At 38.4% G+C, this 14,020-nt stretch overlaps 1 protein-coding gene across 1 annotated transcript; it reads right to left on the bottom strand.

Moving 5' to 3' along the window:
• Nucleotides 1-242: 242 nt before the first annotated feature.
• LOC110944735 (parathymosin-like) lies at nucleotides 243-2,828 on the bottom strand. Its single transcript, XM_022186383.1, has 2 exons — nucleotides 2,535-2,828; nucleotides 243-335 (listed from the first exon to the last, which is right to left on the bottom strand). The coding sequence occupies exons 1-2, from the start codon at nucleotides 2,826-2,828 to the stop codon at nucleotides 243-245; spliced, it is 387 nt and encodes a 128-aa protein (XP_022042075.1).
• Nucleotides 2,829-14,020: the final 11,192 nt, after the last annotated feature.

Here is a 14,020-nt window from a genome sequence, read left to right as displayed (position 1 = left end):
TTGAAAACCGTTTTTCAATCTTGTGAAAGTAATCATGTTTGTTCAGCCGTGAGGGTTTCGGCGTATTCAATCAACACATATTTTGTAATTTTCTATTTTTGACGCAAATTAAAAACAAACATATTTTTGGTTTTTCAAATTTTAATAAACTAAAAACATATTTTTGGTTTTTAATTTTTCAAATTTTTAGGGTTTTGAAAATATTGTTTATTTATGTACAGAAAGACAAATAAACTCCCTGTTCAACCAAACCAGGGTCCAGCAGCAACCTCCTCCTCTTGTTGTGCCAGGCTACTCCAGATTTCATTCTCACATTCTTCATTTATCTTGAGCACCTGCACAATCAATTAAATCAATTACTTGAACAATTTAGCCCAGGTCTGTTTGACCTTAGGCATTTCAACACAATAATTTTCATTTAATGCTGGAAATTCTTTGTCATCTTTCACAATAACTTTTTCAACTTTGACTTCATCTTTCTCATCTTTTACCGAAGTCACTTGTTTTTTAACACTCCATGTCTGACCTTTTGGAGTACCCTTTTTGTAAAAATGTTTCTCTTTTTGATCACTTTGATTTTGAACAACAACTTTTGGTTTCCAAAACTGTTGGGGTTTTGTCATATCAACTGTTGTTTTCCAACTTTGTGTTGTTCTGAATCTGGGTGTGTGAGAATTCCAGGTTTGTCTTGAATTGAAGCTGTTCTGGTTTGATTTCCAATTTTGATTCGAAGCAAACTTGTTTGTGTTGTACCTCCAAGTTTGTTTTGAATCAAATCTGGTTGACCTTTGTCTCACATTCTCAGATTTTTGTTTCTCAGCATCAATCTTCTTTTTGTCAACATCCACAGGTTTTAGATTTTGACACTTGCGTGCAAGATGTCCTTTTTGATCACATTGATTTTGAACAACAACTTTTGGTTTCCAAAACTGTTGGGGTTTTGTCATATCAACTGTTGTTTTTCAACTTTGTGTTGTTCTGAATCTGGGTGTGTGAGAATTCCAGGTTTGTCTTGAATCGAACCTGTTATGGTTTGATTTCCAATTTTGATTTGAAGCAAACTTGTTTGTGTTGTACCTCCAAGTTTGTTTTGAATCAAATCTGGTTGACCTTTGTCTCACATTATTAGATTTTTGTTTCTCAGCATCAATCTTCTTTTTGTCAACATCCACAGGTTTTAGATTTGGACACTTGCGTGCAAGATGTCCTTTTTGATCACATTTGAAACATGTTCTCATGGACACATCTTTGACTTGTGGTTGTTGCTTTTTCTTTTGTGCCTCAGACTCTTCATTAGACTGTCGTCCAATTTTAAGTTCTTTCTCTTTTGCTAAACTGTCTCCTTGAACAAAACTCATTTTTGCCTGATAATTTGGCGTTTTATTTTTGTTTCGATTCTGTTTCTTCCTATAACCCAACCCAGCCTTCATGTTTTTCTTCTTGAAACCAGGTTTGTTATACGAACCTTTACGACTCTTACCAACAAACTTTGAAATCTCAGACTTATCAATCTCAACCATTTTGAAAACTTTGTCAACCTTTTCTGAAATCACATTCTGAATCGGGAATACAACATCTAAGAATAATTTGTCTGATCAATCATGGTATAAACCAATCCCTTTGAATCATCATCCAAGTTTTTCTCGGATTTTGTGTTCTTCAGATATCCATCATGAAGATTTCCTTCATCTTCATCCTGTGATTCAGATTTACCTGTATCAACCGACTCTTCTTTCAACACACTTTCAACGACTTTACCTACCACCTCTGAATCATGAGAATCATCAGATTTGGAATAGGTTATGTCAATGTTGTTTGGCAATTGGTCTACCATGTTGAAAGCTTTTTCGACCTTTTCCTCATCATAAAATGCAAATTTTCCGGTGGTGGAACTTGATGAAACTCTGAGCCAATGCCTTTCTTGTTCTGCTCAGACTCACCATCACCCGGTTTTATATTGAAAATTCGTTCAAGCACATATGACGATACGTGATAACTTTTTAAGTTGTTGTTATCCTGTTCTAAATCAGCAATTTGTCGCTTTAGCTTAGCAACATCCTCAATATAGGAATTAACAACATATTATTTTATAGAATACATTCGTTTAAGTTCTTTAGTTGTTTCAGAAAGATAATTCATTCTTGATTGAGCATATTTCATTACATCTTTCACTTTCTCATATGACTCTTTTGTAATGTGATATGCTAATTTCATTGAGTCATATTCCTTTTTCATTTCTTGATAAGTTTCTTTTTGAGAACACTCTTCTGTCATTTTAGAAACATTTTTTTTTCAAAACTTCATTTTCTTTTTCTAATTTATTACATTTTTCTGAAAGTTTTTCATCATTTTCTTTAAAAACTTTTTCTTTTTCTAGCATTTCTTTGCATTTTTTCTTTGAAAATGTTTTCAATCTTTGTGAATTCAAGATCTCTTGTTCTGAATTACTCATCTTTTTCAGTACAAACTCTGCATGGTTCCATGCATTTCTTGCACTGATCAACCATTTTTAAGCTTTCAGAATCATAATGTACCTCAGTGATTGGCACTTCGGTGTTTTCAGTAGCTTCTGTCTGCTTCATCTCAGCATCATCTTGCTTTTCTTCAATACTGACTTCATCATCAGCATCACCAGCTTCCAAATTCTCATTCTTAACTTCTTCTTCTTCTTCTTTCCTCACCTCTTCTCCAATCTGCTGTTCTTTAGTAACAGCTTTCTCAACCTTTTCATTTACCTTAACTTCTTCGCTTTTGATTTCCTTCATAGCCTCAACTTCAACAGCTTCTGCTTTAACCTCTTCAGCAATCTTCTTCAGATTGTTCACCATCTCTTCAACATTCTTCTTCATTCTCTCTTCATCCCTTTTTCTTAGACATGATAACATGGCATATCTGATCTCCTTTTCAAGCTTTTTAGCATATGTGTCATCTTTCATCACATTTCTATAGTATTCGGCTCTCAACGGAACTATGAGAAGAACATCATCAAAGATTATGTCTTTCTTTGGAACAACCGGTTCTCCTTCTCTGTTGTAGTAACACTCTCTCTTCTTATCACATCTTCTGTTGCTGACAGCATTCTCATACTCTTCTGCATGTCATCCATTCTGTTGTAAACAACGTTTCTTTCTCTGTAAGTTTTCTCACTCAAGATCTCTTCTCGAGTTTTCTCCTTCATCTCAGCAACAACATTTTCTTCTTTGTTTTCAGTTGTGTCTTTGTCTTTGTTATCTTCTTTAATTTCAGCAACAAAAACAAACTTTCTTTCCTCTGTGATAGCTCTGCCATGAGCTGTTTTTCGAACATTTTCCAAACAATCTTCTTCTGGACAAATTGAGCTCCAGTCAAAACCTTCATCTTCGTAAATTACAGCACAAGCTCTTGATTTTTCTCTTGGTTTATCTTCAATCATCTTTGGCTCTTCTCTGCTTCGGTGATAGATTGCCTTTCGGTAATAATCATCATTGAATGGATGTTCATTTCCACTAACTGCAGAATTAGTGCATTCTCTCTTGAAATGACCTTTCTGCTTACATTTGAAGCAGGTCACTTTGGATTTGTCAAATCCAAGCTTTGTTGATGCACCTCCAAGAGATTGTTTCCCAGTAATTTCCATATACCTCTGTGCTCTTCGGATGCAACAAGCTAAACACCAGCGAATGTCAATGAGTTCCATCTCTTCCGGATCAATCTGGTCGTAGTCTTCTTTGGTCAATTCGGAGTTTCCAATTTTGCCAGCTACAAGACCTTCATATGATTCCAGAACAGATGCTAGGAAACTCATCTGCTGCTTAGCTGCATTGATGCTCATTGCAGGAGAATTCTTCAATTTAAGAGCAATGTTGCACAAAATTTCTTCAGCTTCATCAGAATTTGATTTTGAAGATGAATGGTATCCAGAATGATGACTTGTTGACGTTGTTTGTGATTCTTTCATCTTCTCACCACTGAATGCTGTCTTTGGTGAACTAACACCGTTCTCCGAAGGTACACTGCCTTTGTAGTATAGACCAACATTCTGTTGATGTGAAGAACCAGTCATCTTGCTTTGCTTTTGTAGCTCCAGATCATGACTCTCTATCTTTTCAAACAAAGCATCAAGAGAAATCGTGTCATATAAAGCATCATTTTTCAAAATAAACACAAACATTTGCCACTGATCAGCCCGTGGTAACGCTTCAATGACTTTATCAATAATTTCCTCTCTTGTTTTCTCAATTTTAAAACGTTCAAGTTCAATTTTGAGGTGACAGAATCTCTCTATCATTTGCCTCACCATCTCTCCTTTTAAACTATCAAACAAATCGAATTCTTTTTTAAGCAACGCAATTTTGTTCTTTTTTATCTGTTTACCCCCCTCAGCTTTAACACGTAAAGCTTCCCAAACCGATTTAGATGACCCATCATGTGTAAGCAGGGCAAATATATCATTTCTGATTGCCGTCTGAATCAAAGCAACCATTCTCTGTTCAGCGGCCAATTCAGATTTATCTTCTCTGGAAAATCTCTTGAATGGTAGTTCTTCGCCTTTATCATCTTTTGGTCGTTCATATCCAAACTCTAAACAGAACCAGCTTTCATGAGCATACGCTTTCGCCTAGTTAAGAAAACGTTCTTTCCACCATGTATAATCCTCAATGCTCTCCAGAGTTGGTGGCTTTGAGTGTGTTCCGTAAAAGTTATCATGCTTGATGTTCTCATTGATAGCTTTTGTGATGGTCTTTGGTGTAACATTTGCAATCTCGGACGACTCAGATGTGAACGCATTGAAAAACGTGTTGTAGAATTCCTCAGCCATGATGTAAACCTGAACAGACAATCAAACAAACACAATCAGTATAGACAATATCAAAAATCCTGAAACAGACTGACACTCGGTGAACGTGAAACGATCTCGACACGAAATTTCACTTTTGGAGCGAAATCACAGTTTGATTCTTTGGAGCGGAATCAGACTTTGCAATTTGGAGCGAAATCAGAGATTGACACGTCGGAGCGAAATCAGGATTTTGTTTTGGAGCGGAATTAGAACTTGATGTTTAGGAGCAAAATCAGGTTAATTCTCGAGCGGAATCAGATGTCAATCCGTTGGAGCGAAATCAGATAATTGACATTTCGAGCGGAATCTGATCTGAATTTTCGAGCGGAATCACTGTTTCGAGCGGAATTAGACCCAAATTTCGAGCGGAATCAAGTTTTGGAGCGGAATTAACTGAAAGTTTCAAGCGGAATTAGAAATGTTCGTTCGAGCGGAATCAGGTTTCTGTCCAATTTTTGTCATTTTTAGTCCGTATTTTGGTCTCAAACTTTCAAGGCTTTGTTATTACACTGTTATACACGTTCGGTGAAATTTTCATTCCATTTTGACCGTAGGAACTTGTCCAGATTGAAAAAGAAGGTGTAGAAGTCAGAATGAAGATGATATCAAGCTAAAATCTTCTTCCTGTGCTCTGATACCACTTGTAGGATCGTTGTTTGACCCGACTGAGTCGATCATAAGAGCTTTATATCCGGTTCAAAGGCGGAATCAGTGAAACGGACGTGGAAACAGCTTGATACTATAATATCTGTCACTTATATTGATTTTAACATCAATTACAACCTGAACAGATTTTGGCAGCACTTCGTTACAAATCCGGAAGTGTTACCAAATGAAATGAAAAGTGCACTATATATAGTGGTGTGATTCCGCTCCAAATGACAAGGAGCACTTTCGAGCGGAATCAGAACTTTCTGATTTCGCCCGAAATGGCATCTTGCTCTTTCGAGCGGAATCAGCACCTTAACCACTAAACTCCGATTCTCACACCTCGTGCACTGGAAATCCTATCATATCCTATTACATGATACAAGACGAAGTCAATAGACATGATGCACTAACAATTAGCATAATTTTCCTCCAAGATACAGTAAATGTTGTGAGAATGATGCCAATCTGATGCTCTTGTCTGCACAAATGATTAACTTTAGAGTTTGCTTAAAGTTCGAGAAACAAAGGTGAAAAGTGACAAAAATTTTGACAACTCAAAAATTTTCTAACTCTGGAATTTCCTCTCTATGTAGTACTGATGGATCGGATGGCTATCCGATCGGATTGTCATCCGATCAGATGAGACATCACAATCAGAGATCAGATTAAACAACAATATGTGCATTTGGATCAGATGGCCATCCGATCGGATTGTCACTCGATCCATGTGACAAACAATCAGCACTTTGACAAGTCAACCATGTGAGTGAGTGATATGGATCGGATGGCCATCCGATCGGATTGCCATTCGATCATTGACAAGATTGCACAATGATGAACAGGCATGACATAGTGTGATTTGGATCGGATGGCCATCCGATCGGATTTCCATTCGATCAATGACAAACAGATAAGCTTATGAAACAGTCAAACAATGGATGTGAACTTTGGATTGGATGACACTTCGATCGGATATCAATCCGATCGAACTGCCATTCGATCATTGACATGAAAGCTCAAATGAATTAAATGTGTTTTGGATCAGATGGCCATCCGATCGGATTTCCATCCGATCGAGTTGCCATTCTATCCAAAATCACTTGTTAACAGATAAGGCACAAATTTCAAGACAACACTTAGAAACATATCAAACATATAATGCATTGGATCGGATGGCCATCCGATCAGATTGCCATCCGATCGAACTGCCACTCGATCAACTAACAATGAAGAACAGTTTGAATGTACTATGAACACCAAAAATTTTCTAACAATTTTACAAAATTGAATACACTTTCACGTAGAGTTTTCGCCGATTTACACAACCCCATGTTCAGATTTCTCTAACTCGTCTTGGTTTGGGTTTAATTTGACAAAAAGTGAACCGACAGCTGACACCTATAATCTCTCCTAGATTCAGATCTATGATTTTTCAATCAAATTCCGTCAGTGAAACTATAGATCTAAGGCCTATGATCAAAACCCTATGTTCAGATTCTACAAGAAATTACCGATAAAGCCTAGATCTAAGGATCTTTGCTCTAACAATCGCCGACATCAAGAACACCATCAAAATATTCAAATTTAACAATCAAAGTTAGAGATCTTACCTTTCCCATAGTGAAGATTGAGCAAGCCAATAATCCTACGAATCTTGGAAAGTAAGAGTGAAGATCAAGATCAAGAAAAGTTTGAGAGTATTTGGGAGTGGATCGGATAGTCGTTCGATCGAAAAGTTTGACTGAAGACCATTGACCACTATCTATAGACATGACCAAGTGTCGGATGGCCATCCGATCGTATTGCCATTCGATCGGATTGTCATCCGATCCAAACACCTCTTTGACTTTTGATGTATTGACCTTTTGGCGTTTTATCAGATTTGGTCAGTTTTTAGAAATCCACTTAAGTATCTAGGTCCAAATTAATGACCCTAGGCACTTAATTTGTCTACCAAGTCCAAGTTAATGACCTTGGTTGACCTGAAATGAAACAACTGACAATTTGTTCAAATTTTTCAAACACATTTTCATGAAAATTTACAAGTGTCAACTTAATGAACTTGTTTTGACTTTGAATTTTCAAACCTTTCAAGATTAGCTCCCAACCCTGTTGTCCAGTTCAGAAACTTCCTGCTCTGCTTCATGACTGAGAGTCTGAAGATCAGCTTTCTACCTTGGTTTGTCGAAAAAGTAAAGTAGAAATGTAAAATCTTTTTGGGATTTTTATGAAAGTTTAAAACTAGAACAGTATGAAATCTTTTTGGGTTTTTGACTAACTATGAAATGAAATGTTGTAAAATAAATATTCACAAACATATTTTTGGTGAGCGTGTTGGGGGATCATATCAGCTACCGACAAGTTACAAGTACCGTTGAGCTTGATTACACACTAAGTATTAAACAATTCACTTAGATTGCCGATATACTGATCCTTTTAATTTTTCACACAAATTTCAACTTATTCAGGATACGATTTAATGTCTTAAATGCTTAACTTATTCGCGTGTCCCACCTCAGAATATACTCTCATATCCAGACTTCTATATTCAGTCTTACAGGTGAACATACAATAATGATATCTGTAGAGGGTAGTGCGAGGCCATGAGAGCTTAGGTTAGAACTTCCGTTCAGACAGAGAGATGATGGCTCGACTTTTGGTGTGTCCCGTTTGGGGATCTTTTCTTCAACAGCACATGATTAGCATTTTGCAATGTTCATCATTTTTTATGCTGAGGGGAGGCTTTAATGATTAAAGCAGTGCAGAGTATTATACGAGGACTAGACTATTGCTTCCGCAAAATCAGAAGTCCTGGTATAATACCCCAGATATAATTAAGTACATAGACCTAGTATGTCAGAAATAGAAAATCTTTCAAACGAGATTTCAGGGGTTACCTATATATCCGAGAGATGTTCCCCACGAAATAAGCAAGAAATGATTTTAGGTTTATATCCCGAACAAATCTACTAAATGAGTAAAAACCTATCGGCACATCATCAGCGAGACTGTTTAATGCCTTTTAAACATTACATATCTTTAGCATACCGTAACTGTCTAGCTGATGTACTATCATTTCCCCTTTTTATACAAACTCTTTTTGGGTTTTCTATTGTTTTTGGATTTTGAAAAATTTTTCATGTTTTTGGATTTTTGCATTTTTTATTGTTTTTGTATTTTCTGAAATCTATTATCTCCCCCTAAATACCAAAACAACTAAAAATACGACAAACCAGTGCAGTCTGCTTCTCAACATCATCTTTTTCTCATCAACGCCAAGTAACTCCTCCGCATCCGACAACAACTTCATTCCATTCAATTTTAAAAGATATTGAAAACGAGATTTATCAAAAGCTTTATTATGCAAGTCTGCCTTTTGTTCGTCGGTGTGGAATTTGTCAATTCGTATCAACTTCTTTTCGAAGCAATCTCGGATGAAGTGATGACGAATCTTTATATGTTTAGTTCTAGCGTGATGTACCGGATTTTTCGTTATGTTGATTGCAGCCTCATTATCAACAAAAATAGGTGAAGTAAGAAATTGCAAACCGTAATCGCGCATCTGTTGCTGAATCCACAAGATCTGAGAGCAGCAGCTGCTGGCAGATACGTACTCTGCTTCACATGTTGAAAGAGTAACAGAGGTTTGCTTCTTACATTGCCAAGTGACCAGTCGGGGTCCGAAGAATTGGCATCCTGCAGTTGTTGATTTCGCATTGAGTTTGCAGCTACAGAAGTCAGAATCAGAGTAACCTTCGAGCGTGAAGTCACCATATTTGGGATACCACAACCCCAGGCTTGGGGTTCCTCTCAGGTAGCGTAGAATCCTCTTGACGATAGACATGTGCGAGGCTCTAGGACTCGACTGATATCGGGTCGCGAGGCAAGTTGGGTACATTGTATCAGGCCTTGATGTGGTCAAGTACATCAGCAAACCAATCATTGAACGGTATAGCGTCTCGTCGACCTTCTCTCCAGTGAGATCAGGGTTGATACCATGATTCGTTGCTAATGGGGTGGACATTGGCGCCGTCTCGGACATCCCAAATTTCTCCAGAACGTCGTAAACGTACTTTTTTGATGTATGAAGGTTCCCTCAGTCATTTGATCGACCTGCAGCCCTAGGATGAACTTCATCTTACCCATTGACGACATCTCGAACTTCTACTTCATCACTTTCTCAAAGTGTTTGCATAGTTCATCGTTTGTTGACCCGAAAATAATGTCATCAACATATATCTGAACGATCAGAAGATGACCATCGACTTCCTTCGTGAAGAGGGTAGCATCCACCTTTCCTCGGATAAAACTGTTGGCAAGCAAGTGATGAAAGAGCGTCTCATACCAGGCTCTTGGGGCCTGATGCAAACCATACAGCGCTTTGTCCAAGAGGTAGACCTTGTCTTTGTGAATCGGATCCATAAAGCCCGATGGTTGTCCGACGTAGACCTCCTCCTTCACTTTTCCGTAAAGGAACGTCGACTTGATATCTAGCTGGTATACTTTGAAACCTTTCCATGAAGCGAAAACAAGGAAAATTCTGATAGCTTCAAGTCGAGCAACTGGAGTGTAAACCTCTGTGAAGTCTATCCCTTCTTGCTGACTGAAACCCTGGACCATGAGTCGAGTTTTGTTTCTGACAATCACTCCTCTGTCATCTCTCTTGCATTTAAACACCCATTTCGTGTTTATCTTTCTGTGTCCGTCAGGCAGATCCACAAGCTTCCAAACACCTAGCTTTTCGAATTGACTCAGCTCCTCTTGCATAGCAATTACCCACGACTCCTCTGTCAGTGCCTCTTTGTATGTTCGCGGTTCAATCTGCGAAATAAAGCAACTGAGTGAGAATTCAGTTTGTAATGAAGCAATTTTAGTGTAAAAGCAAGTAAGCCCTTGGTCAATCTGGCTTCTAGTGCGAACTCCTGACTGCAACTTTCCTATTATCAACTCCTCGGAATGGTATGAAAGAGTCCTCGGCATAACTTCACCAGGAACATCCACCTCGCCTTCCAAATTAGTAACATTCTGATCCGAAACTTGTTCATTGTCAAGAACTGTCTGATCTAAAGATTGGATTTGCTCCCCCTCAGATTCTGAATCACCACGATAAAAAGTAGGGATATCATCAGATTCTGAATTATCATTGTTGACTGTCGTCTGATTTTCTAGAGCAGGCTCGCATTCCGAAGTAGTCGGAGTTTGCTGAACTTCATCATTCTCTCCAGCATTACTGGGACCAGCTTCATCATCGTTGGAAGTTTGTTGTTGACATGTAGAAGACCTTGCTGGAAATCTTCCCTGAGATGCTTCATATTCTCGTAAAATATCTAAATCATCAAAGTACTCTGGCTTTTCTTCTAACTCAAATGAATCCCATAAGGTATCGTAGTTGAATCGCTATGATTCTGCGGGCTTCTGTGGAGGCATAGTATAGCCTTGACATTCAACGTGTTGTGCTTCAATGATCCGCTTGTGTAACACCACGTAAAAACGTGTCCAGTTATATATAGACACGTGTCCCGAACTTTAAACGAGTGTATTCTCGTGAAGGACTTAAAAGGTCAACATGCCCAAACTTGAGCCTCTGATTGACACTTCATGGAAGATATGTTCTTAATCGAAAGGTTAAATGAATACAAGAAGCCATTTCGTGTATACATATGAAAAATAAGGCTACGGGAATTAAACATGTCAACATGTTAAGTTTACCTCTGAATGACCTTTTTGAATAATTCCCGAAAGCTTTATAAATTATATTGACACGTTGATAAATGGCTATTAGGGAGGTTAAACCTCGGCTACTAATAATAGTTCATAATTCAATTCAAGAATTTGAAGTTCATACGAAAAGCCGACAAACTTTCATGTTTGGACAACTTCTTTAAGTACAAGGAAACACAATTGCATGGCATTGTTATTGGGCATTCAGAACTGGTCATATGTGTAACACCCCGTGTTTTCCAAAAGTCAAAGTCAAGTGTTGACTGTTATTGGAATTAAAGATTAATAAAGATTAATTTCATTTTAGTTTCATTTTGATTTTCATATTATTTGGAGTAAGTGTTGTATAATCAAACTAATCGGCCGATAATCGAACTGTGAATCAACGACCGACTGTGAATGATAGGAAGTAACAATGCAATAAAGCTAGTCAATCAATAATCAAGCTAATCAAATCAATCATCAAGCTCAAGTGTGGGGATTTTAGTACTTTTATACGTGTGTGTGTGCCTTATGTGTTACTTGTGCATGTTTACTTTTATGTTAAAGTGTGTGGTGAATCAATCAAATCAATCAAGACTCAAAGGTGAATCAAACTCAATGGAAATCGAACCCGAAATGGTTGTAAGGATGCTCGTATGTTAGATATAGTAGTTGGGACTAAAAGTAATTTGATTAGGAATTCTATCATCCTCAAATCATCGTTCATCGAACTCGAAATATCAAAAATCGTCGCGAAACACTCAAACCAGGCAAGCCGATCGAACAGGGCAACCCGATCGAACAGGCTAGCCGATCGAACAGGCTGTTCGATCGGGCAGCTGCTCGATCAGGGATGCTGTTCGATCAGCTGACCCTTTCCTCTTTTGGAAGCCTATAAATAGGGCTGTCCTTGTCAAACTTTCCACTTTTGGAAAAGCTCTGACCGACCAGCCTCTTCTTCTCACTAAATCTCAGATTTCTCTCAAACCGGTAAGTATTTCGCTCTAATCCTTGTACGTTTTTGTTCATTAATCGATTCTCCATCTTTCTATCTTTCAAAATCTGAATTTCATCCATGAAATCACCAAGATCTAGGTGTTCTTGGGTGATGTCATCATGTGTTCTTCAAGAACACTAAGTTTTGGCATCATTCCACCATGAATAACTTAGATCTAACCGATTTCCACATAAATAACCTAAAATCTTCCAAAGATCTTAACATTTCACGGTGAAAAAGGATTGGAAGATGGGTTTTCATCTATCTTTCAACTCTTTTACACTCAAACCGGTGAAAACGAAGCTTGAACCGATTTATAAACCATTCTAAACAAACACATGGTGCAAGATTCGGGTTCTACCGAGAGATATACCGATTTCGGGTTAAATGTTAAACTTGGGTTCCAAACCGTCTCTGCCCGAGTTTGGGTGATTCCTGCTCGAGTCAGTAGACTAAGTAGGGACTTCAGCCTTGTGGTTCAACTCGGAGTCAAAATATCTCTAAAACATCAACAATTAACGGGAATAACCAAGTGTTAAGTGGTAGGTTAACCGAATCGAGAAGCTGGCCGAACGGCTAGGCTGTTCGATCGAACAGCCCAACCGAACGACTACGCCAGCCGATCGACTAGGCTAACCGATCGACTAGCACTTAGACCCACCAACTCACAAAGTGTAGTATTGACGAGGTACTGTTCGATCGACTACGCCACTCGATTGTAATCATTACTGCTCGAATCATGAGATACTATACCTTCAAAACACTTAGACTTTTCGAAACATTGGAATGTCACCCGATCGAGCATGCCAACCGATCGAGTGACATATTTGAAAACAATGAAGTGCTAGCCGATCGGTTGGGCTAACCGATCGAACAGCTGTTCGATCGGCCAACTTGAAAGGTAGTACAAACCATCATACACAAACACATCCTTCACATCAAAGGAAGAAACAATCCACTTGAAGGAACCAGCCGATCGAGCCAGCCGGCCGATCGAATGGATGTTCGAACGGACTTTCAAACCAATCGAACAGCCCACTCGATCGAACTGCTATCCGATCGAATGGCCTACTCGATCCAAGTACATTGTTTACCTTTTCCGCGTTACTCATCGTTGTGTTATCGAACTATTCAGGCTAAACTATTCTCAGTGCTCCCTTCAATCCACAACCAACCACAGTGAGTATACTCGATCCCTTTTTGCTTTCAGCACTTTTGGGTGTTACATACGTAATCTATCAAATTCACAAACAACACAAACTATTTGAACGCTAACCTACTTGCATGTATTACTTGTCTAAATGATTGCTGTTTATTATGTTTACACGTGGAGTGCTATCTGCCTGCTTTAGCAACGTAGTACTATAGTTTGGACTCAGCACCCGTTCCCACGGGGGTTGCTAAGGACAATTACTTGCATGGATTACGGTGGTAATCATGTATCGCGAACTGTCTCGGACAGTCAACCCGAAGTCATTGGTATCGATGGTCCCATGTTGATAATTTACATGCATCGTTTGCCCTTGTGTACGTGCATGGTTATGCGTAAACTATTCGAACTCTATATGCTATATCAAACTTGTGTACTCACCTTTACATTATATGTATTGACTTTTATTTTAACGTATGTGACAGGTGTTTAAGCTACTAGCGTGCTAGGGAAGCGAGGCAATAATAAGCTTCTAGGAGCCTGTGACCTTAGGACAGTGTCCACATACCTGCTCCAGGGTCATAATTATCTGTAGATCTTGTACTGGCACCTGTAGTCAGTAAGATCTATAGATAGCCGTCTAGAAGTCTTAAAACAATATTTTAATTCGGTCTGTAATAATTAAGAATTTGAGTTGTCG

The sequence above is a fragment of the Helianthus annuus genome, chromosome 6 (assembly GCF_002127325.2).
Source record: "Helianthus annuus cultivar XRQ/B chromosome 6, HanXRQr2.0-SUNRISE, whole genome shotgun sequence".
Taxonomy (NCBI): Eukaryota; Viridiplantae; Streptophyta; class Magnoliopsida; order Asterales; family Asteraceae; genus Helianthus; species Helianthus annuus.
Note: the sequence above shows the minus strand (reverse complement) of the source record. Positions and strands in the feature narration are given on the sequence as shown.